General features: G+C 65.2%; 6 protein-coding genes across 6 annotated transcripts; 3 read left to right on the top strand and 3 right to left on the bottom strand.

The window, feature by feature from the left end:
* Positions 1–1,149: 1,149 nt before the first annotated feature.
* On the bottom strand, positions 1,150–1,834 carry EMIHUDRAFT_235880 (hypothetical protein; the record flags this gene model as incomplete). Its single annotated transcript, XM_005779775.1, has 2 exons — positions 1,150–1,246; positions 1,314–1,834. The coding sequence occupies 2 exons, from the start codon at positions 1,832–1,834 to the stop codon at positions 1,150–1,152; spliced, it is 618 nt and encodes a 205-aa protein (XP_005779832.1).
* Positions 1,835–2,056: 222 nt separating this feature from the next.
* On the bottom strand, positions 2,057–3,100 carry EMIHUDRAFT_235879 (hypothetical protein; the record flags this gene model as incomplete). The annotated part of the gene is made up of 1 exon (XM_005779774.1): positions 2,057–3,100. One exon carries the CDS (start codon positions 3,098–3,100, stop codon positions 2,057–2,059), a length of 1,044 nt encoding a protein of 347 aa, XP_005779831.1.
* A 3,627-nt stretch (positions 3,101–6,727) lies between these two features.
* EMIHUDRAFT_235877 (hypothetical protein) lies at positions 6,728–8,682 on the top strand (the record flags this gene model as incomplete). Its single annotated transcript, XM_005779773.1, has 2 exons — positions 6,728–8,554; positions 8,638–8,682. The coding sequence occupies 2 exons, from the start codon at positions 6,728–6,730 to the stop codon at positions 8,680–8,682; spliced, it is 1,872 nt and encodes a 623-aa protein (XP_005779830.1).
* A 522-nt stretch (positions 8,683–9,204) lies between these two features.
* Positions 9,205–12,605, top strand: EMIHUDRAFT_235876 (hypothetical protein; the record flags this gene model as incomplete). Its single annotated transcript, XM_005779772.1, has 5 exons — positions 9,205–9,754; positions 10,095–10,138; positions 10,208–10,250; positions 10,447–10,852; positions 10,952–12,605. The coding sequence occupies 5 exons, from the start codon at positions 9,205–9,207 to the stop codon at positions 12,603–12,605; spliced, it is 2,697 nt and encodes an 898-aa protein (XP_005779829.1).
* A 4,451-nt stretch (positions 12,606–17,056) lies between these two features.
* EMIHUDRAFT_443205 (hypothetical protein) lies at positions 17,057–18,051 on the bottom strand. The gene is made up of 3 exons (XM_005779771.1): positions 17,841–18,051; positions 17,213–17,713; positions 17,057–17,139 (listed from the first exon to the last, which is right to left on the bottom strand). Exons 1-3 carry the CDS (start codon positions 18,033–18,035, stop codon positions 17,086–17,088), a joined length of 750 nt encoding a protein of 249 aa, XP_005779828.1. The 5' UTR covers positions 18,036–18,051; the 3' UTR covers positions 17,057–17,085.
* Positions 18,052–21,181: 3,130 nt separating this feature from the next.
* EMIHUDRAFT_235869 (hypothetical protein) lies at positions 21,182–23,113 on the top strand (the record flags this gene model as incomplete). Its single annotated transcript, XM_005779770.1, has 7 exons — positions 21,182–21,223; positions 21,349–21,378; positions 21,516–21,536; positions 22,222–22,275; positions 22,523–22,628; positions 22,893–22,950; positions 23,062–23,113. The coding sequence occupies 7 exons, from the start codon at positions 21,182–21,184 to the stop codon at positions 23,111–23,113; spliced, it is 363 nt and encodes a 120-aa protein (XP_005779827.1).
* Positions 23,114–23,504: the final 391 nt, after the last annotated feature.

The following is a 23,504-nucleotide window of genomic DNA, read 5'->3' as shown; positions in this document are numbered from 1 at the left end:
CCCCGATGAACACACCAGTGAGGGAGGGCGAGACGATCGAGGGGTCCCGTACCACGCGGAATCGGCCCTATCCAGTGCTCAAGTGCTCAAGACTACTACTCCCTTCGAGTACGGGGGAAGGACCGTGAGTTGACGGAAATCGGAGGACGCGACCCACTTCGCCACAGACGGTCCCGCGCCTCGCCGCTATGACGGCCACACGACCGCAGCTCGTGTGCGTGTGGCCGTCTTTGTCCGGAGTGAATACTCCAACGCGCTCGTCGGTGACGGTGTCCTCCAACCTGTGCCGCGCTCGGCGAACCTCGACAGCGCCTTCGGTGGCATGCAGCTCTTTGCGCCTGAAGCCTGGAGTGAAGCTCCTCTGCTGCTCACACACTCTGCACAGATGACACAGCCCACTGTGTGGCTGCCATAGCTGTCACACCGATGGGCTCGCCCTCACTGGCCCTCAGTCACTTGTGCTGCGGCTTGTGTGAGCGACACTGCTCGGCGACTGCCGGCACACTGTGAGACCATGGGTGTGAGGTAAAACCATGCTACCAGCGCTTGGTCACATCGGCCCCGAGGTCAGATCCTTCTACTCTGTTGATGACAACACTTGTCTACTCGCTGGAGCCGAGCAGGAGGGCTTGGCGCACAACCCCTGTTCAACTCAGGGGGGGTTGTTGCACGAGTATATGGGACACGATGTCTCAAATATGAGGGGTTTTGACTCCTACCAGCTCCTGACGCTATCCCTGGCAGCTCTAATGACCAGGATCAGTAGTGCTATAATAGAGGGTGCCCATACTAGCGCAGGAGCTGCCACACTCGCCCGGACCGTCCCTTTCTGGGTCCGGTTCCGCAGCCCGCGAGAGCCGACAGCGGGGCCGTGCCGCGGGTGCCTACTGCCGAGTGCCACAAACACTGCGCCGTCCCGCCATCACCTACAGGCTGTCTTGTGTGATGGTTGGGATGTCCAAACGCCACCATCTTGGCTCTTGCGACCTCAAACCCGCGAGCTGTATGGGTGGTCCTGACGTCGACAGACGCCCGAGGACCACGGTGAAGCTGAGCTGGAACGACTCGACAAGTCTCGTCTGAGCCCGTGGCGGTCGCCGGCTGAGTCGCTGTGCACGGACCGGTACCTCAGGCGTCACCTCCGCAGCCTCAGGTCTCACACTCCATCACCTCCGCCGGGACGCCGTCGGTGGCACGCTCGGCGGCGAGTTTGTGGCAGCCCCACAGCGCGAGCGCGGCGTCGAGCCTAATCGGTCTGGTCGGCGGCGGCGCCTCCTGCGCCCGCGCCGGCCTGCTCTGCGACGGCTCGCCACCGCTCGTCGTCCAGCATGTGCCACCACCGCCGATCCGGGTAGCCGTCGTACTCGACCTGGTGCGCGATCCGTCCGTCCCCGTCCTCCTCCCGCGCCATGACGGTCGCAGGGTACCACCGCTCACTGTCGCAGAAGATCTCGAGGCGCGATCCGGTGGACAGGACAGTGTGGCCGTCGAGCGCCGCCCTGGCATCCTCGCGCTGTCGCTTCCGCCGCTTCGCCTTCGTCTCCTTGCTGCGCAGCAGGGTGTAGTTCGGGCCCACCTCCGCCACGCTGTCCAGCAGCTGGGCGGCGCTCGCCATCTCGACCGCGTCGTCCTCCGGCGGAAGCTCCGCGTCGCCCGCGGCCGCTTCCCGAGCGCGCTCGTCGCGCATCCGCTCGTGGTGGGCCTGCCGACGCGCCACGCCGGCGCCCGTGTGCCTCGCCGCCGCGTCCGGTGACGGCATCGGTCGCTGCCACAGGTCGTCCCACAGGTCGTACCAACAGGTCGTCCCAAAGGGGACGCATCCAAACCGCCGCATTTCGCCCGCCGAAAAGTCTCCCACTCGCTCTGCCCCAATCTCGAACCAATCTCGAGTCCTCTCACTAGATACATACATACTCGTGCAACAACCCGGGGGTCCTTCCCCTTTACCCAACCAGTCTATGGACCCACAGACGTTTCACACGCCGAGGGGGTACAGCAATATACTGCATGACGAGTCAGAAGAAATAACGCCGTTATAGCGCCTACACACGACAGGTCACTCTGCGCCGACGCCACGACTCCAGAGGCGCCGCTTCTCGCCGGTGCGCCCTCGCTGCTCGTCGCGGTGCGCCTCCGGCCGCCGCGTATCGCGGAGAGGTCGCGCGCCGCCTCGCTCGGCGAGCCGCGCAAAGGCGGCGCGCTGCTCCTCCGTCCGCGCGAGCGCATCGTACCACTCCGTGCGCAGCCGCTGCATCTCCTCGGGCGGCAGCGCGCCGCGCGAGTCGGGCATGGCGTCGAGGAGCCGCTGGAGGACGAGGGCGGTCGCGACGGAGATGTTGAAGGACTCGGTGAAGCCCCACATGGGCAAAAAGACGCGCACGTCGGCGGCGTCGACCATGACCTTTGAGACGCCGACGCCCTCGGAGCCGATGACGATCGCGAGCCGCGGAGGCAGCGCGCGCCGTAGCGCCGCCACGTCGGAGGTGAGGGGGAGCGCCTCCTGCGACAAGTCTGTCACCCACAGCGCACGCCCATCGGCCCTCACCGCGTCGATGCACTCCGCGCTCGACGTGAAGACGCGAATGTCGAGATGAGACGCGTAGACTTTCGCCTGCCGCGACCCGAGCAGCGAGCTGCAGTCCAGCCCGCGCTGCGCTGCGCGCGCCTGCAGCCGGCGCGTCGCGCGACTGTTGGCGCGTTGGCTCAGCTGCGCGCGCTCCACCGCCTCACCCGCGGTCGTGGCGTCGAGTGGCGCTGGCGAGGGCCGCGTGTCTGCGGGCAGCGGCGCCGATAGCCGCTGCACGAGCCAGACGCGCAGCACGCCGAGAGCCTCGGCGGTCCGCAACACGGCCACATGGTTCAGGTCGTCGCTGCAGTTCTCGAGCACCAGAAGCACGCGATCGCTCCGCCCACGCAACACCGTCTCCGCCTTGCTCGCGAGACGCAGCGGATCCTCTATGCGGTCTGCTGCAGCCTCCTGCGCAGCACTCACGGCATCACGTGCCGCTTCCGCCGCCGCGAGCGCTTGTGAGCGCTCGAGCGCACGCGCTGCCTTGCGAGCCTCCTTGTCCGCGGCGGACCTTGGTGTCTCCACGTACATGGCCACGCACGGTCTGCACTTTCGCATAGTCCCATCTCGGCGCGCCTGCCTCGGCGTGAATTCGATGGGCGCACGCAGAGTGCCGCACATGCTGCAACGCAGCAGGTTGGCGCGCGCGAAACGCACGGCCCGGCGCTGCCGCCAGAGCAGCAGCGCTGCGACGCACCCTCCCACGAGCAGGCATCTCGTCGCTGTCGCCATCGCTGTCCTCGACAACGCCCGAAGAGTAGCCGGCGGGGGTAAAGCGGAACGCGAAACCGCCGTTTTTGCCCCCGGTCCCGGAGCCGCAGCGCGCTTATAGACTGCGATGGCTGCCCACGCGAGACTCGCGACTGCTTTCCCCTGCACCACCGCGGCTTCGCTCCTGCTCGCCACGCCCGCCGTGGCGCTCATCGACCTGCGGCCTGACCCAGACAGCGTAGAGACGAGCTTGCGCTCTGAGCCGGGCGCAGGCATGACCGACAAGCAGCTCGGCTTCCTCAACTGGTTCTCGGTTCTCACAAAGGGAGCGCGCGATTTCGCTACGGCGGCAGAGGCGGCAGCCTCGCCCGGCGGCTATTCGTGGGAGTGGCCGTGGGACGAGGAGGCGCTCGAGCCAACCTCGCAGCCCGGCTTTAGCGCACCGCGCTACCAGCTCGCCTTCACAGCCTACGCGGCGGCCCTGCTCGGCGCGGCACACACGCCCGCCCACCCAGCGCAAACCGCGCGCATCCTTCGCGATGCCACGGCGCGGCTCCTCCATCCAACGAGCTACTCCTACTGGGCGGCGCGTGGGTACTGCGGGAGGCCGTGGAAAGGGCCGTGCAGGTGGACCCACACGGCGATGTGCCAGATCAGCGTGGCCCTCGCCGTCGCCCTCGACCGGCCCTGGCCTCCCGACCTTCTCCGGCACCGCTGCCCCGACCCAGTATTCAACGAGAACGTGATGTACTCGGCGCACCTGGCTCAGGCCGCCACCCTGTACGAGGCTTTTTCGGCAGAGCCCTCTCTTTCGACCGAGGGGTGGCACTTTGAGGGCGGATGGCCGACGCAGGACGAGCAGCAGGATGCTCTCTCGCTAGACCTGAGCCTGCTGTCCAACGCCACCGCCTTTGAAGCGCTGGTCGACCCCACCGGCGTGGTGGAGGCGGGGGAGGGCCCGCTCGGCGTCATGCCGGATCCTGTGCACTACACCCTCTCCTCGCTGATGGACGCACTGCATCGTCAGGCTCAGCCGCACTCCAAACATTGAGCAACCCTGCACAGCTCGCCGCCACATACCACGCATTGCCCGCAGATGAATGCGAGCAAGACGGGCGGTTTCCCGTGCGAGCCGCGCATCGTATACGTCGTGTGCAACCAGCACCCGTCGGCCTCGCTACGGTTGTATGCCTCACTGGTGATCGTCCGCCGCGCTCCGCTCCCGCGCCTCGTGTAGCTTCGTCTGATGCGTGCTGCCCCCGCTCTAGGTCGCGTCCGGAGCGACGCCGAGTCCGAGCACGCGCGACTACACCTCAGAGTCCGGCAAGTGGTTCGAAACGCTGCAGACCACCGCGCTACGCGGCTGGGTGAACGTGCCGGAAATCTCTGAGCCGTCCTTTTTCCGCGCCATCTACCTGGTCGACCACCCCGGCTCCACCGACCCCGTGCTCAACCGGACCCTCTTCACGGCTCTTGGCAGCCCCGGCCTCGATGGGTGGGCGCTCGCTTGGATGCGCGCGTGGGCGCCGCGTACTGCAGAAGCCGGTGTGCTCCTGATTCCCTCATGGCTCCTGAATCACTCTGCCCACTGCCCACTGCCCATCTATTTCCAACCCCACTACAGACCGCTTCATCAAGCAAGGGCGGGCCAACATCTCCAGAAACTTGCTCTGGAAGTCGCTCGAGGGCAGCCCGGGCGACGGAGCCTTCCTCGACGACAACCAAGTCCTGCAGATGTTCAAATTGACGCCCTCGCTGTCCACCTCATACGCCCTCGGAGGCTTGGGCGGCTGGCCCGGGGACGAGCCAGCGCACGGGCGGGTCGCCCAGGGCATGCGCTTCTTCGAGAAGACGATGGCGCAAGCAGTGGACACCGACGGCGACGGCCACCCCGACGCGTACTTTTACAACGACACGGACCGCACATTCGATCGCGACGGCACCATCTTCATGGTCACCACAGCCAACGTGGCCGTCGGCTCTGTCTATGACGACGCGCTAATCGGTGTGCTTGTGGCGCACAGTGGTAGATCCGCGCTCAGACTCCGACCTTCTCATCCCTCTCCCACTCAGAGCGACTCTTTGACGGCATCATCACCGCTGCGGCGCTTGCGAGGCCGCACGTCACAAACATAAGCGTGGCGCTGCCGCGGATCATCGCGCGGCGTGCCATCTTCGACGACCCTTCTGGCATCCTGAGCCTCTCCCTCGCCAACACCGGCAGCGGAGCTGTCCGTGGCCTCCTGGCCACTGTGATGCTGCCTGGGGCGTACCGCGCCGCATCGGCGACTGCACGCGCGCCCGGCGGCGGGGTCGAGGCGCTTGGCCTGCGCTGCGAGCGTGACATACACGCTGGCGGCGCGCTCTGCACCCTCGACCCCGTCGACATCGCCGCCACCGGCGACACTTTGATCGAGGTGCACACGTGCTTGTGCTCGACGCGACGGCTCCGCGAACGCCGCGCTCTCTTCGGCTCCGCCCCGTTGGCCCCCGACCCGCCAGCTTGCGAAGATGCTAGTTTGGACGACGTGCAGTGTTGACCGTGGTATGGTAGTGTAGAGCCCACCGGCCGCGCACGTTCCACGTCTTGTGGAGCTTGGAGAGCCGCTCCCAGAAGGTGACTGGGTCGACGGAGAGGTCGCCCATCGCCACGGCAGGCACGAGACGAGGCTGCGGCGGCGCTGTCTCGTCGGTGTCCGAGCCGCTGGTGCCCTCCGCTCGCGCCAACGTGAAAGAAACGCGCGGCGCGGGAGGCTGGGTGTGTCGGGACGGCGACGTGCCACCGAGGCACCACAGCGCAGCAGCCCACACGCCGCCCGACATCACGGTTACGGGGATACTCTACGGGCGCGGGGGTGCACCCGTCTGGGCCGTCTCGCTCTCGTCTGTGCATGGCGTACTGCTACTGGCCACTGCGGGGTGTGCATGTACGGGCACGTCCTTTGTAGGGGGAAAACACGGAGCGCTAATCATATGTCGATGCAGAGATAGGACTGAGGAGCAAACGGCACACCACAGAGCAATCGTCGGGGCAGAAAAGTGAGATCGCCTCGTCAGTAGAGGCCCATGCTAGGGCGCCATGGGCGCCGCCCATCTCGACCCTTCACCTGTCAGGCGGCCGCCTTTACTTTTCTGAGTCGCCACTGCACGGTCCCGCGCCTCGCCGCTAGGGCTCTAAGACGGGGGACACGGCCACGACTATGGGTCGTGTCCCCGCGCCCGCGTACGTGTGGACTATGGTCTATGCAGACTAGGTCCAGTATATATACCAAAAGGAGGGCTACCCAACGCGGCCAAAGGATATCCACCTCGAGACCTCGAGACCTACACGAGAGCAACCAGCGAGCGGCCCCCCCCCCCCCCTCCCCCCGGGCTCCGCTCGCGCAGCAGGCCTGCGCCGCTACCCCAGCACGCGCGCTGACAGCCTCGGCGCTCGCGCACCGCCGTATGTTCGCAACGCCGCCGCCCGACTGCGTTGCTCGCGCGGAGGGCGCGCTCGTGCTGCACGTCGACAACTTCACGTCTGTCCAGGCCGCGCTCGACGCCGCTGCCGCGAGCGCGCGAGCGCACGCGGCGAACACTGCGCTCTTGTTTGCTTTGCGCGAGTACCGGCTCGGTAGCTCAGGCACTGCTGGCAGCAGCGTGCTGAGCGTATCCAACGTTGCAAATTTGCGCATCGACGGCTGCGGAGCGACGGTTGTAGTGACAACGCCGGTTGCTGGATTCTTGCGCGTCACAAACGCCACGCGCCTTCTCGTGAGCAACCTGACGATTGACTATGAGCCTCTGCCGATGACTCAGGGACGCGTGGTCGCGGTGCGCTCGCCGCTGCGCTACTCGCTCAAGATCGACAACGGCTTTCCGATGCTGAGCAACCCATACTTTGTCGCGTCTGGCGCGTACCGGGCCGAGCGCTGGGCCCTGGTCAAGGATCGTGCGGCGCCGACGCGGCACAAGGAGGGCACTCTCAACCTGCACGTCGTCGCCAACTGGACGGATCGCGGCGGCGGCGTCTTTGACGTGACGCTCTGCTCTCCCCTCGAGCTCAGCAGGACGTGCACTTCACGCCTCGGCGCCGGCGCGGTGCCTCCGCCACTCGAGTCGCGAGATGATGCCGTCGTCCCTCCAGAGGTCGGCGACCCAATCGTGCACCTTGCGCGCTACTACGAGTCGCCAACGTTCGGCCTGAGCCTGTGCGGCGAGTGCGCGTTCGAGGGCGTGAGCATCCACGCGTCGCCCGGCGCGTCGTTCGTGGCGGAGGGCTCGAGCGCCCTCGTCGTGCGCGACGCAACAGTCGCGCCTGCGCCAGGGCGCTACCACAGCACCAATGCGGACGGCGTGTTCGTTTTGGACGCGCGCGTCGGGCCCACCGTCCACGGCTCACGGCTCGTGGCCATTGGCGACGACGGGATCATCGTCAAGACGCGCAGCGGCGTATGCACGCGGCAGGTCGGTGAGTCGTACACGCTGAGCGGCATCGGCCTTCCGCGCCCAGGCGACGTGATGCGCGTGTGGACTCCCACGGCCACGAGCGGGTTGCCCGCCGCGAGTGCCACCGTGCTTTCCGCGGCAGGCCCGGCGTCCGCGCCGACCGTCAGCTTCGCCGAACCGCTCGATGGCATCGCCTGCGACGCGACGAGCTTGTGGGCGAATGACAACCTCACCGGTCCGGGCTTCCGCATCGCTGACAGCACGATCGCGTCACGCCGCTTCGGCGTGCTGTGCATGGCGCGCGACGGCGTCATCGAGCACAACGCCTTCGTCGACAACCCGGCTGCTGCCGTGCTGCTGATCAACGACGACGACTACGACGACCCCAAGGAGGCGCGCATGGGATGGATGCCGCGCAACGTCACCATCGTGCACAACGCCTTCGTGAACAACAGCCGCTGCGCTACAGACCCGTGGCATACTGGCACCGCTCCGTCACTGCTCGGGGTGGTCGCCACAGCCGTCGTCGGGCCGCATGCAGGGCAGCCCGCGCCCTTCCGCCGCCTCACGTATCGTGGCGTCCGCAGAGTCACCGTTGCGGACAATCGCTTCGACGGCTGGTTCCGTGGCCTGGCCATCTCTGTCGGCAACGCGGCCAGCGCGGCAGTGCGCGACAACACGATTGCCAACCCGCCCACATCGTCGTCCGGCGTGCCTCTCGGCGCGGCAGTGGCCGTCTGCGAGGCTGATGGCGTCGCGATCGACGGCAACGCGCTCGTAGGGCGATGGAGCAGCGTCGCCGCCGCCGTCAGCGTCGATGCGCGATCGACGAGCCGCGTGGAAGTGCACAGAAATACTCTGCGGCCACAGGGTGCAAGTCAATAGTAGCCGAGCTGTCTGAGTTTTTTTCTTTTTTTGCACAAAAGGAGGCAAATCAATATGTAGATCCGATAGCCCCAACCTATCGGTAGCTGTCAGTGCACAGTGGCTATCGGGGCTGTCGAGCAAGTGCAACTCCTCTACGCCGACCCATCACTCACAGAATGGAACCCAGAGCACACAGACCGGTGGGTACTGGGTTCTGCGAGCCGACGGCTCTTCCTCCGATCCTCCGCTCCCACCGCCTCCGACATCGCCAACAGCTCCCTCCCAGCCCGTGTCATTGCAACCATCCACGCACCCAGGCCGCCCCCAGGAACAGCATCGAGTCTCAACATAGGAAAAGAGGTCGAGCTTACTTACGGAGAAAGAGCTCGCGATCCTACATGAGCGTTCCAGCCGCGCTTTCTTTTTCTCTTGATCGGAGGTAGCCAGGTTCGTCACTCGCAAAAGAGGTAACGTGGACTCTGTTCCTCCCTTGGCGCCCTACTGCGCCCCCCGCTCCCCGCATTAATAACTTCGGCAGCATGAAAGCGCGCGTGAAAGCACTCCACCCACCTTGTCGGACGCGTCCCGCAAGAGAGACCGCAAGTGTCGTTGCAGGCCACCTACAAATGGCGGATCTCGCCGCTCGCCTGACCGGGTTGGCTAAGACGGCGAATGCGCAGGGTGCCATTGACAGTGCAGCCTCCCTCTTTGACGCTGCGCACGCCATCGGCGGCCGTGTCCAGGCGCGGATATCTGCGGCAAATATGCGCCTGAAGCTCCAGCAGCCTGAGCAGGCATGCAGTGAGTTCGATGCGCTGCTTTCGCAGAGCCCACCTCTTGATCCGATAGCACATGCAATGGTGCTGCGAAAGAGAGGGGACGCGCTGGCGATGATGGAGTCTGGGCCGGCTTCTGAGGTCGTGTCTGCACCACTCCGCATTGACCCGTCCGTTGCAGCGACGACAGCCGGCGAGCTCACGAGACTTGGGTCGAGCTCTAACGCTGGCGGCCAACATTCCCTCGCAGCCTACGCGTATACCGCTGCCTTTGCGCTAACCCGGAAGCGAGAGCTGCGCATCTCGGCGGCAAACATGACTCTCAAGACAGGTGGCGTGGCCAATGCTCAAATTGCAGCCAACGAGTACGACGCCATTTGCACTGAGGCGGCGAGCTCTGGTCCACCTCTCTCCGACTCCCATCGCTCGCTGATTCAACGCAAACGCGCTGAGGCAGCGAGGGTGGCGGAGGCAGCGAAGGTGGCGGCGGAGGCGGCAGCGAGGGCCGCGGATTCCGAGGCGGAGGAGCTAACGGTTGGGGGTTCGGAGGCTGCGCCGGCGGTCCCCTTTGTGTCGGCGTGCAGTGAGGCAGAGGCCTCGGACCCATCGGGTGGTCGCCCCGCGTGGGCGCTGCCGACGCGACAGACATCCTTGCCGCAGTCGACGCCACACTTGTTGACAGAGGCAGAGCGACGGACGCTCTCGTGCCCTATCATGCAGGGCGTGGCCGATGCTGCAAGGCGATCACGACGAGCAGGCGTCGCTCTTTACTTCGATGCTTCGCGTGAGCAAGCGCCGCAGGAGCTCTTGGGGGAGGTGTGAATGAAGGGCGGCGGAGCGGCGCGGTGGGGAGGCGGTGGCAGAAGCCGTCACGACTGGGCTGAGACGGGGCGATGGTTGCGCCGGCGCCGCCCTTTCTTTCTAGCTCTGTACTAAAGCTCTGTAACGTGTTTTATTTCATCTGGACTCCTCATGCTGTACACCTCGGCGTGAAACGTCTGTGTCCAGCCGAATTCCTCGCTCGCTGCGCGTCCGGAGCCGACGGCAGCCCGACCGTTGCACGGCGCTCGTCGCAACCTTGCCTCGGCCCAGGGTGCAGTGCAGCTCCCATGGAGCCGCGGCGGCCACCACACCGGCCGGCTCCCATCTTTGGAGCTGACCCCGGCACCGCAAGAGACGGCGACCTACCTGCCGTCGCTGCCAGCAAGGACCAGCCACCTTCCAGCTCGTCAATCATCCCTGGGCGTGAGGAAGCTGCGACTAGCGCATATGTTAATCCGCCGGGGGCACGCGTCGGTGGTCAGCCCTCGAAATGGAAGGGCGTCTTGACAAAGGCCGTGGCGCTGGCAAAGCTGACGAAGCAGCGGGAGCTTGCATCTCAGCTCCCTCTGCCCGTTCCTACGGGTGGGCTGACTGGGCTAGGTGCTGCAGCTGCGCTGTGCGAGGCGGCTGCTAGTGCGGACCTGGAGCGGCTTCGTACGATGGTCCTTATCCAGGGGTACTGCGTTAATTCCGGGGACTACGACAAGCAGCAAACACGAAGTTGACACGGCGCGGTATGAGTCCGTCTCTGCTGATAGTCCGACTGGTTGTATAGGCGGACCGCCATCCACATCGCCGCGTCGGAGGGATACCTCCAGGTCGTCCGGCTCCTGGTCGAGGAGCTCGGGTCCGAACACAGCCCGCAGGATCGATGGGGAGGCACACCCATGAACGACGCAGAGCGCCACCAGCACCTCGATGTGGTACGTTACCTCGAGTCCATTGGGGCGCGTGGCCACGAGATGCGCGGCGATCCGGACGGCCCTGCGACAGAGCTGTGCCGTGCGGCCGCTCGAGCCGACCTGGAGCGGCTTCGCGAGCTCGTGCGCAACAAGGGCTACGACATCAACGCCGCCGATTACGATAAGCGAACGGCCATGCACCTCGCCGCGTCGGAAGGGAAGCTCAAGGTTGTCCGCCTCCTCGTGGGCGAGCTCAAGGCTGACCACAGCCCTCGGGACCGCTGGGGTGGCACGCCGATGAACGACGCCACCCGCCACCAACACCTCGACGTGGTGGATTATCTGCGTTCGGCCGGCGCGCAGCTGGGGAGCGCAGTGGCGCGCGACGAAGGCCACCGACCGGTCGGAAGCAGCCCTATCAGGTCCGACAATGGTCCTGCGGCGGAGCTTTGCGACGCGGCCGCTCGAGCTGACCTGGAGCGGCTTCGCGAGCTCGTGCGCAACAAGGGCTACGACGTCAACGCCGCCGATTACGATAAGCGAACGGCCATGCACCTCGCCGCGTCGGAAGGGAAGCTCAAGGTTGTCCGCCTCCTCGTGGGCGAGCTCAAGGCTGACCACAGCCCTCGGGATCGCTGGGGTGGCACGCCGATGAACGATGCCACCCGCCACCAACACCTCGACGTGGTGGATTATCTGCGTTCGGCCGGCGCGCAGCTGGGGAGCGCAGCGCAAGACGCGGGGTCGGAATCTACAGGCCGAAACAAGAGAGGGCCTTGGAGGCCGGCGCATGCCGCACATGAGGTGGCGGCGGCGCAGCAGCATCTCGAGATGACCATCCAGCAGGTTCACTCCAGCTTCGCAAAGTTCGATGCCGACGGGTCGGGACTGCTCGAGCCCGCGGAGGTGGCGGCGGCGCTGAATTCGCTCGGCGCTCTTTCTGGAGGACGCGAGGCTGACGCGAGCGAGGCACAGCGCATCATGATTTCTCACGACTACAAGAACGATGCCCTCACGGCTGATCAATTCAAAGACCTGGTGCGCGTCCTTGCGATGGAGGGGCAGATCGAGCTGAAAGGTGAGCTGCAGGCCGAGGTGGACAAGATCACCAAGGCGGAGAAGGAGGATCCGTGGGCCGTCGCCCTTCGAGGCGACAAGGTCGTCCGTGGTATGGTTGACAAGCTCCGTCTCAAGATGGCAGGCTGCGAGGACATGGACGCAAGCCTTGCCGGATCCATCGCGTCGTTTTCGACAGACAAGCGAGGCAGGAGAGGCTGCCTCGGCTGCTTCACAGTCGCGATTAGCTGCTGTGGCGTCATACCCATTCTGCACCCGAACCGGTGGTTCTGCTCGAGTTGGACCATGCTCATGGCCCTGCTGGTCGTCTACTGCGCGGTGACGGTGCCGCTCGAGGTTGCGTTCGAAGGAACCTCGCTCAAGATTGCGCTGGGCTCCGGGGGCTGGCAAACGTGGGAGATTTGCAATGTCCTCGGCACACCACCGGAGCCGCCTAAGCGACTCCGTTAAGAACGGCAATGCACTTAGCTCCGTGCACAATGCCGCTGTCCCCGCACGCTAGCTCGTTCACCGTCTGCCACGCCACGGCGGTGTGGAGAACGACAGACAAGCGCTGCATCTGCAGCCCGTGCCAGTTCTTGGTGGTCCATGTGACCTCATCGAGGTGCTGAGCGTGCGAAAGTTTGTTACTCAGCTGGTCCGCCGCCTGCCGAAGAATTCTGCGGACGCCGTCCCCGAAGCCGCCGAACGTCTCGAAGTCGAGCAAACGCAGGTCGCAATTCTTCTCCCGCGCGAACCGGTATTCGCCCTTCTCGTAGCGGGCCGTCACAGGTGCCCCCGCCTCCGCCTCCCCCTCACTCTCCCCCTCCTCCTCTTCCGCCGCCGCCGCCTCCGCCTCTGCATCCTCCGCCTCCCTCCCCCCTCCCCCCCCCCCTCCCGGCCGCGGCCATGCAGCATGCCCTAACACTAAGTCGAGCAGCGCCCGCTCGGTGTTGCCGAAGGCGACAAAAGCCCCCTTCCAGCCGAGCCGATCGCCACCCTTGCACGCAAGCGAGCTCGTCAGTTTCAAGTCGCCAACGAGGCGCACATGCCCTTTGCCGATGTTCGCCGCCGCCACGTCAGGTTGTTTTGGGTTACTGTAACTGAGGTGTGCAGTCCGGGTGCACCGGGCCCCCCCCGGAGGGGCCCGGGAAGGGTCCCGTCGGCTCACAGACGCCCCCGACAGTCGTATTTTGCTGCAGCAAAGGTACTAGGCATCACATACACCACCCCCAGGCACAACACAAGCAAAAAATCGGACATAAGTTCGGTCGGTGGTCGGTGAAGTCAGTCCCCCCCCGCGCCTGCCTGCGCGTTCGCGTTGGAGAGGAACGACGTGAGGGACTTGAACGGGTCAGTCTCGTACGAGGCGGTGCTGTCGGTCTCGATCTTGACCTTCTTGAAGCGGCCCGTCTGCTTCTGCCGCGCCGCGCCGCGCCCCTTGCCGTTGTGGAACATCTCCTCCTGCGCCGAGATGATGCGCAAGACCTGCAGCGTCGGCGACGACTTGTACGTCTGCTTGAAGATCGCAACGCGCCCGCGCCGGTCGCTCTTCCTGTCAAAGGCGCCGCCGACGTGAGTTTCGCGGGAGTGACCCCATGCCGCCATGCGTCAATCAAACAAACCCGAGACCTAGCGCGGGTGGGTTGGAGGGGGGCTCGCTGCAGGGAAGGGCGGTGTAAGAAGCCGATCCCCGTAGTCCGCCCCGCTCCTCCCCATCGGGCCGCATGAGCGGCCTCGCCTCGCAGATTCGTTTCTCGCCTGGCGCCTGGGTCAGGTGCGCGGGGCATCCCCCGGGTCGCTCGACCAGCGATCCGAAGAGTGGCCGGTATGCGAAGGAAAGAGCGGGGCCCTCGACGCCTCAGTCCGGCCCTCCGAGGGGGGAAGGGAATTGCGGGGTCCCCACGGGCGCCTCTCTTCGGCCCTCCCGGGGGGGGGGGGGAGCAAGGGGGGGGGGGGGGTAAGCCCAGCAAGCACGAATCTGGGCGACCGCGGCAGGTGCGTGAGAGGGCGTCAAACCGGAACGACGCAGGCCTCGGGTGCCAGGGCACAGACACGCTCGGCCTTGGGGGGTGGGCGGTAGTCGCTGATCTCAATGAGTAGTCAGAACTTGCTGGTATTGCAATTAGGGATGGACACGCTCGGCCTTGGGATTGGGCACTGCCGACAGCCCGACGCGCCTCGCAGCAAGTGCGTGGCCGAGGAGTGGTGGGGCTGGGGCAGCACCTACGGCGCGCGCGTCCTTCTGCTGCCGCAGCGGCCTGCCAGTCTAGAAGAGGCAGTGGCGCCCTGTCTTTGTACTCCAGCGAGCACTTCCGGCGACATGACCTCGGCCGCGTTGCCGCCGTCTTCACTGCACTCGGATTGCTCCCGAATGCGACCGTCGTTTCACCCTCGCCGTGTTGATGCTCTAGGCCTTTGAGCGCCGGCCCCGGCCCCGCCCTCGCCTGCGCCACCACGCCCTATCTGGCGGCGGAGGGCCAGGCCCAGGCGCCAGAGCTGCCCAGCGGAGAGCGCGAGCGGCTCGGCGGCCGCCAGCACGAGTACGCGCACACGCAGGCGCTCGCTCTCCGAGCTTTGTGCCCACTATCGGGGGGGCGGGAGCCTGCCTGCGAAGACGCCTCGCCGGAGTGCGCGCCGCGGGCCGCCGCGGGCGAGTGCGCGCGCAGCCCGAGCTACATGTCTTCGATGTGCTGCGCGAGCTGTGCGGGCAGGGCGGGCGCCACCGCCGAGGCCGCGGCGGGAGCGGAGTGGGCGTGCGTAGCGGGTGCGACCATCTCGGCGGACGCGGTCGAGAGGGCGCTCGCAGCGGTGCGCGAGCGGCGGCCGGGAGCTAAGCGGTAAGTTGGCACGCCATGTCCCTCCCTGTTCGGAAAACCATCCATCCAAGTGCATCCACAGCGGCGGATGAGATCGATTATCCGCATCATTTTGCACTCTTTATGTCTGGGTCTAAGGTAAGGTAAGGTAAGGTAAACTTCTCCACACACACGGAATCACGGTTGGGCAAAAGGGGTCGAACGCCGCTTGGGCGAGTGGGGGTTCCAGTACCGAGTAGGGTGTAGGGACCCAGCCTCACGGCATCATAGCCTAGTGGAGGCGGCGTCTGCGGGAAGTGAAAAATGTGTATCTGGCGCGACGCCGGTGATGTCGTCTCGGCCCGTCACCTCCAGCATATGTGTATAACACCGTGGACGCGTACATAGAGAGACTTAAAACAGAAACCAAACCGCTCCGAGACATCACTTGCCAATCTTGACGCAGGTGCAGCACGGGTTCGCCTCCTCCTCACAGTGGTAACAGGCTAGAGTGCCCATCTCCTCGTCGATGACCATGACGGTGCCTCGCCCCTGCCTGCCGCGATTGATGTACACGTTGCCCTCGCGCTCGTCCGAGCAGCCACACCACAGCGGCAGAGGAAGGCACGGCTGGAAGCAGAACCACGGGCCCAAGAAGAAATTGTACGTCAAGCCGACGGGAATTCCCGATTTGGAGCCGCACTTGATGCAGTAGCAGCCCGTCATCGCGGCCGGGTTGAATTCGCAGGCATTGGCGTAGGGAACCGCCTCCTGCTCTCCGTGAATGCATTGGCCGGCGCGCACCTTGGCAACGATGGCCGCCTTGTCGACCCAATGACCAGTACCTTGTGACCCACCAACAGACGCCACCATCGGGGTGACGGGCGCGATCGGCATTGGTGTGGCTGTCGCCACAGGCATTGGCGTGGCTGTCGCCACAGGCATTGGCACGACCGGCGTGGCGCCGACGGCGGCGCGCTGCATCCGAGGCGGACGGAGCGAGTCCAGAAGCGAGCCGCGTACTCGCGAGCGCCGCTACAAGTACCGGTAAGAACCGTACTCGCGTGGTCACTGACTTACGCAGCGGCAAGCACAAATGCGTGCGCGCGCTGCAAAGAAGAATTTAAAGAAAACAACTCTACTCGCTGCAAAGAAGAATTTTACGCGGCCGCACTGGCACTAACACAGGTCCTTGCGCGAGGGGAGCTCGATAGACTCGAGGGGCCAGGATACGCCGCGAGGAGGACGGAGTTGCGCCGAAAGGCGAAAGAAGCCGCGAGAACAAGGGACCGGCAGGCGGCGGCGCCGCAGGACGAGACAGAAGAGAACGACGCGACAGAGGAGGAAGTGACAAGGGAGAGAGCGACGAGAGTGGGACGGCCGCGAGGTGGCACGAAGGTTGAAGCGAGAATCGGAGAGAGACTGCGAAGAGAGATAGGAAGAGGCAGACTCCCTAGGGTAGGCGACGGCTAGCGCATCACACTCCTCTCCTTAAAATCCCTGTGTGGTGGCGGCGTGCCGTTCTCCCATCCCTCCCTTGGGTTGTCTGTTTTCTTTCTTTCTTTCTTTACAGGTCCAAAATCCTGCTCGTGCAGGTGGGGACCCTGTCCTCCTCCCCCATCCCTCGTCTGGGTTTGTCTCACATAAAGTATTACAGACGAGGGATGTTCGTCACACAGACGAGGGATGTTGTTTTGTTGAAATCTTTAAGTTTTGGAGGGGGAATAGCTGTTTCGAGCTCTCTCGTCAAGACCGTTTTAGACGCCGCACAGCGGCAACGTCAAGAAATTCAAGAATATCTTTGGACTCGAGGTCTACTAAGGTCAAGGGCTGCGGAAAGCTCGTATATTCTTGAGGGAAAAGCCGGCCGGGGCATCTGTAAAGCCGTATTCTCGAGAATATTCTCGAATATGGAAGTGCGCGGGACCCTCGCTATATTCTCAAAGATATTCGAGAATATGGTGTAAAGGCCAACTCCCGCCAGTGCAAAGAAGAAAATGAGCGCAGCTCCCGTGCAAGCCCCACCCGGCTGGCGGGTGGGCCTGGGGGCGTGCCGCTCCTTCCCACCCGCTGCTACGTCGCGGCTGGGCTCTCCGCGTGCGGGTGGCTCTCCGCTTGCCTTCCCGCGCTGCTCTCGGCCTCGCGCGTGCTCTTCAGGCGCGCACGGCGGGGAGCTGGCTGGGGAACGGGTACTCGACGACGGCCGCCTACAGGTGCGACCACAGGTGTCTCGCGGCGCCGGACGGGGCGCCGACGGCCCGCGAGGCGGTCGAGAGGTGCCGCGAGGGGGATCTCGTCGGCGGGGTCAGGAAGTTCGAGCTGGTGGTGAAGCGGGTACGGCATGATGATCTGCTCCAGCATGTCGGAGGGGGTGGGCCGCGCCGCCATCTGGGGCATCATCCAGGCCGCCCTCGTTGGAGCCAGCAGAGGCGCATGCACAGGCGCCAGCTGCGGCGACGGCATCATCGGGTACGGAAACGCCTGCACCACGTGCCAGGGCGCCGAAGCGGATGGTGCAGCAGCAGTGGTGGCCAGGGCGACAGGCATGCAGGAGTGGGCCCCGAGCTTTTGCGGCGTCACTGCGGCGGCCGCCCGTCGCGACGGGAGAGGAGCAGCCTGGGGCTCGGAAACTCCACCGCCGCCGCCGCCTCGCGTCTCGAGCCCAGTCAGCGCGACGGTGCGAAGGTACTCGCGGTCGTCGCGACATTTGAGCACCTGCCGCTCCAGCCTCGCCTGAACCTCGAGGGTGTCCTTCTTTTTGATCCACTTCCTGAGCTGCGCCTGCGGGGAGCCCACAGGGAGCGCGAGAAGGTCAAGAGTGGAATCTATGTGGGGAAAGGACGCGGGACCGGAGAGATCCAGCCTTGGGCTGGCGGGGGATATGCAGGGGCGGACTCGGTTGGCTCACCGGACCCACGCCAGGGTGGTTGTGGCAAGTCGGCTTGATCCTCGCTCGCGGGTCCTTCGTCAGCGCTTCGCGCACGACTTGGAGTTTGTACGACTTGGAGTATACAACCCGCGGGCGGGCGCCCCCGCGATGCCTCTTGTGGGGCGTGAGAGTGGGATTGTCGTCGTCCGACGAGGTCGACCGCTCTCGCTGCATCTCTCAGTGCGGACCTCTCCTTTCCGCCGACGGAGTTAATTTTAGGGATAGTATGCCGCCGAGAAGTCTGAAACGCCGTTCCCGGCGAGGGTGGGGAGATAGCTCTCTCGAGGTTCTCGAGGTGGATATCCTTTGGCCGCGTTGGAGATACCAGGTATTTTCTCATGAGCAAGGCCTCGCCTCTCTATGTATCTAGTATCTTTCTCTGGGTGAACGCTTTCTGTGTTCGGCCCTTCCGGCACACTGGAGAATCCACTCACACAATGGACCGCACACAAGGTCTGGGCTGGGAGGATGTCTTGCAGCGCTCGTGGAGGGGAGGGCGAGGCGCGGCCGGCGCGGCGAGGCCCAGACACAGGCTCTGAGCGTGGAGCGGCCCGCAACTCGCGCCTTTTTGTTGGTTTCGCACGCACAGATCCCCCCCCCCCCCCCTCACAGATCACACGCCGCCTGACGAGGTAAGTTCCTCTGTCTATCTTCTCTGTCCGTGGGGAGCATCCGCCTTTCCGTGATGGTACGAGGCAAGCTTGTGCAAATTCATATATGATCACGACGGCGCTGGCCAAAAATGGAGGCAAAATCCAAAACAGAAAACTCTCTCAATCCCACAGCGATTGTAGGTAAATTGGGAAACCAAATCACGGTCGCGGCCTTCCGACTCGCGCCTCCGCCTCACTGGCACTATTGTAGCCCTGGCCGGTGCGCGTGCTCAGTTGAAGTTCCGGAGTAAAAATTCGAACGCGTTCTCTCACGGTGACCAAGAAATGTCCACCTCAGAGGCACCTCCGGAGGCAGGCCGCCGCACGCCGGCGACACAGCTCCAGCTGTCGAACTGACCCGCAGCTCCTCTCAGAGCGGGAACTGTGACGAAAGTTGACTGAGGCGGTTGTCAGGAACCATCATACGGATCACATGGTGGCTCTCTCATGACGGGACACCGCCCGACCACTCCTGGGTGGCACTGCCACCGGTGTCGCTCGACGTCCTGTCGACAGCGTGCCGACAGCGACACAGACCATGTGGGACGCGTCGAGTATCGACCTCTACTGCTTACCCAGCCTTCGAGTGTATCCTGGCTGTGGCCCCACACCCACTGGTGTCCATCTCAGAGACCGCAGGAGGTCATGAGGGTCGATGGGAGTGCCAACCCCACAATGCCTAAAAACCCAGCCCAGTAGTGCCCGTGCGCGCCAGTCCCGTGCCCAGTGTCGTGCGAGGGAGCTTTTTGGTAAAATTCTTTCGCCTGTGCCTCTTTTGGTACCTGTGTCGAACCTGAGAGAGATTCTCTCTCTCGAACCTGTGTGCTGTGCGCGCAAGTTGTTTGTTGCGCCGCCACCACACAGGGATTTTAAGGAGATGAGGGTGTGATGCGCTAGCCGTCGCCCACCCTGGGGAGTCTGCCTCCTCGTATCTCTTTTCGCAGTCTCTCGCCGCTTCTCGCTGCAACCTTCATGCCACCTCGCGGCTGTCCCACTCTCGTCGTTCTCTCCCTTGTCACTCACTTCCCCCTCTGTCGCGTCGTTCTCTTCTGCCTCGTCCTGCGACGCCGCCGCCTGCCGGTCCCTTGTTCTCGCGGCTTCTTTCGCCTCTCGGCGCAACTCCGTCCTCCTTGTTTTGTGTATGTCGTGCGAGGTTTGGTAAAATTCTTCTCGCCAGCCAGCTGCCTGAGTGCTTGTGTAGGCCCTCCAAGCCGGCCCCGTCGCGTTTTCGTTAGCGGAGAAAGGAGACCGATTTACACATCATGCCTCCTCGGCGGAACGCAGCCGACGTCGTCGCGGCGGCGGCGGCGGCGGAGGGCCTGTCTCCAGCGGCAGCGGCGGCCTTTGCTGGGCTTCCGGACCTTACGCTGCGGCCGTGCCGCGCGTCTGCCCTGCCGCCCGAGCTGGAGCGTGCGACGGCGGCGCTGGTGCGGGACAACATGGACGAGGTTTTCGCGGCGTCGGGGTGGGACGAGGCGGACGCGGAGGAGGGCTGCGCGGTCGGCGAACCTCTCTACCTCCTCCTCCTCGACGCGCGGGACGCGCTGCTCGGGTTTGTGCAGTGCGAGTTCTCGGTCGAGGCGGGCGAGCCCGCCCTCTACGTCACCGAGCTGCAGCTGGCGAGGCACGCCCAACGGCGCGGGCTCGGCGCGCGGCTCACCGCAGCAGCCGAGGCGCTGGCGTGGGACCGCGGGCTCGCGCAGGCGCGGCGGCGGCGCCAGCTCGCAGAGCCCGCACGCTCAGCTGGCAGCCCCGCCGGCCGACCTAGCCTCCCTCGCCCCCTCGCGCCGCCAGGTGGTGCTGACGGTGCAGACGGCCAACCGCGCCGCCCTCGCCTTTTACGCGCGCCAGGGCTACGGCGCCTCGTGCTGCTCGCCGGAGCTCTGCCCGGGCGAGTTTGAGCCAGAGGAGCGCCGCCCCCCGCCGCCGCCTCCCACCCCGCGCCCTCGCCACCGGACCGCGGAGGGCCGACGACGCCCTCGCCGCCGCCACTGCTCTTGCCGCCGCTCTCGCCGCCGCCGCCGCCCCTGCTCACTCGGAGCCTTCGCTACGGACCCTGACTCATCCTAGCTGACTCCTCCGGCCCCTCCGCAGGAGCTTCCGGACGGCTCGGTCGGCTTCTCGTACCGCATTCTGCAGAAGCCGCGGCCGCGGCGGGCGGCGGAGGGGGAGGGTGGTCATGGATGAGACGCCAGTCAACTGTTAGGTGTAGGCTCGTTGTTAGCAGATCTGAGATCAAGGCACCGAGCTCACACAAATTCACAGTGGGAGGAAAGCGGCGAAGGGGTTCAATCGTCCTACTCCCTGTCAGGCGGTGCTCTTATGTAATGTTTTCTCATTCCGCCCGCCAGTTCGTGGTGGCGTCTTTCTTTCTTCGGAAGGGGGGAAAAGAAACGATCGCAGCCGCGGCGCGGCGTGGCGGGCGAGAGGTCCACTGTCGGAGTACAGGCGTCTCAGACCTCAGCGCCTTCAGCTTCCAAGCCGCTGCGGTACGCGGGCGCCAACATGTCGATGATGGATGGCGTGATGGACATGTACCACACTTTGAAGGACATGCGAAAGCGGCAGGCGCGCATTGCCCGTTGTGTTTCGCACACTCGGGTGGGACGGCGGTGGCGACGGGCAAGGTGGAGGACGCACCGCTCTGACGGCCGCCTCCCTTTACAGATGGCGCACCAGGTCCTCAACCTCGCCATGATTGTGTGCTCGGTGCGCGCGTTGCCGCAGATGCGAGTCACCCGTCGCTGATCTCTGCCTCACACCGCACGCAAGCACGCCCTCCCCCGCGAGTGACTGACGTGCCCGCCCACGCGCCGCGTCGCTGCGCGCTCCAGGCGCTGATGATCTGGAAGGGCCTGATGGTGGTGCGCAAGCCAGCTTCTCTGCCTCTGCCTCTCCCTCTCCCTCTCCCTCTCCCTCTGCCTCCCTCAAACCCCCCTCCCCTGGCCCACCGCCTCTGACGGGCTCACGCCGCGCTCCCCCTCGCCGCTGCCCTCGCCAGGTGACCGAGTCGGAGAGCCCGGTGCGCGGCACGATGGCCGAGCATCTTCCTCTCCTCCCTCCTCCTCCCATTTCCACCCCCTCCCTCCTCTCTCTCTCTCCTCCTCTCTCCTCTCTCCTCCTTGATACTCTCTCCTTCCTTCCCTCCTCGCTCCCCCCCCCCCCCCCATCCCCGCCCACCTCTCTCTCCCTTCCTCCTTCGCGCCTCGCACCGCCCCACCTCCCACTGACAGCGTGTGTGGCGGGTGCCGCGCTTTGCCGCAGGTAGTGGTCGTGCTCTCTGGCAGCATGGAGCCGGCCTTCCATCGCGGCGAGATGAGCCGAGATCGCCCGAGATCGCCCGAGATTCTGGCGGCATGGAGCCGGCCTCCCACCGCGGCAAACCCCGAGATGAGACGAGATTCGCCGAGATTCCGCGAGATTCCCCGCGATTTCGCGAGATTTCGCGAGATTGTCCGAGCCGTAGGCGACATTCTCTTTCTGCACATGGGCCACGCCCCGTTCCGCGCTGGCGACATCGTCGTCTTCAAGGCGCCTCACAGCAGAATGCATACTCTTTCATGACGTGACCATGATGCTGGTCTTCACGGCGCCTAATGAGTGAGAAGAATCCTCCGTCTCCTCGTTGCTTTCGCCACTCACCCTCACCCTCACCCTCGCCCTCCACCTCCACTTCGCCCTCCTACCCTGCCGGTTCCGCCCGCCAGGTGGCTGACCGAGAGATCCCGATCGTGCACCGAATCCTCAAAGTGCACGAGAAGGTGCGGCGCGCACCCTCCCCTACCCCCACGGTACCCGAACCCACCCTCCCCTACCCCGCGGTACCCGAACCCACCCAGCCTTCCCGGCAGAGGTGGAGTGCCGGCGGCGAGGTGGACGTACCTCGCCCCAAAGGGGTCAGCGGATCACTCCTGCCCATTCGAAAGAGAGAGAGTGAGAGAGCGAGAGAGAGTTTTAGCAGAGAGAGAGGTTTAGCGATACCAATGTTGTGTTGCCATTGTGCGGAAGGTGAGCGGCGAGGTGGACGTCCTCACGAAAGGGGACAACAACGCGGTCGACGACCGCGGCTTGTGCGCGCCCGTAGATGGGAGAGACACAGACGCCGTGGCGGTCTGTCAGGCCACCTTTCACACAGCGCGGCGCCGAGGCCCGGGGGGAGAGGGGGGGTGGGGGGGAGGGGGGGTGGGGGGGAGGGGGGGTTGGTCAGCCACTGACGCCTCCCTCTCCCTCGCCTCGGCGTAAGGTATGCCGCCGGCCAGAGCTGGATCAACAAGCAGCACGTCATTGGCCGCGCTAAAGGCTCGCCTCGCCTCGCCGCGCCACTCCTTGTCACTCCTCTCCCCCCGCACCTTGCCCGGATTGGCATCTCCTTTTGCAGGCTACCTCCCGTACATCGGCATGGTCACTATCATCATGAACGACTACCCGCTCGTCAAGTGTGCCCCGCCCGCGCCCGGCAACAGCGGCGGGCTGGCGGGAAGGGGGGGGGGGGCGGGGGCGGTCCGAGAGCACCGCCGTGCCTAAGGCCCCCGCCCCCCTTGTCGCAGGTATGCCCTGGTTGGCATCATGGGGCTCTTTGTGCTCACGACGAGAGAATGACGCCCGCCGGGGTGCGACGGCGCGCAGCGCCGCTCGTGCGGGGCTGGCACGACCGCCGGCTTGCGGCAGGCTGGGCCCACTCAACTCCTGAACACGTCACACGCGACACGGCGCCGACCGGAGACGCGAGACCCTGTGTCGGAGTCGGACGAGTGTTATGGTGCACGTACTATAGAGGCCTCGGAGGACATAATAGCGCAGTCTCTAGGTCTGACACCACTCCGTTTTGGTTTTCAGCACACCTAGCCCCCTTTTCCCCGGGAGAATTCACACGTAACACCACTCGGCCGTGGCTCGACGATCCCGCGCGCGCCACACCAAGACAAGACGTATGATTATCTTTCCGCTCTGTCCGAACAAGCAACAATAAGCGCCCGGATCACTCGACGAC

Source organism: Emiliania huxleyi (genome assembly GCF_000372725.1).
Source record: "Emiliania huxleyi CCMP1516 unplaced genomic scaffold EMIHUscaffold_227, whole genome shotgun sequence".
NCBI lineage: Eukaryota > Haptophyta > Isochrysidales > Noelaerhabdaceae > Emiliania > Emiliania huxleyi.
This window is presented reverse-complemented; position numbering and strand designations above follow the sequence as displayed.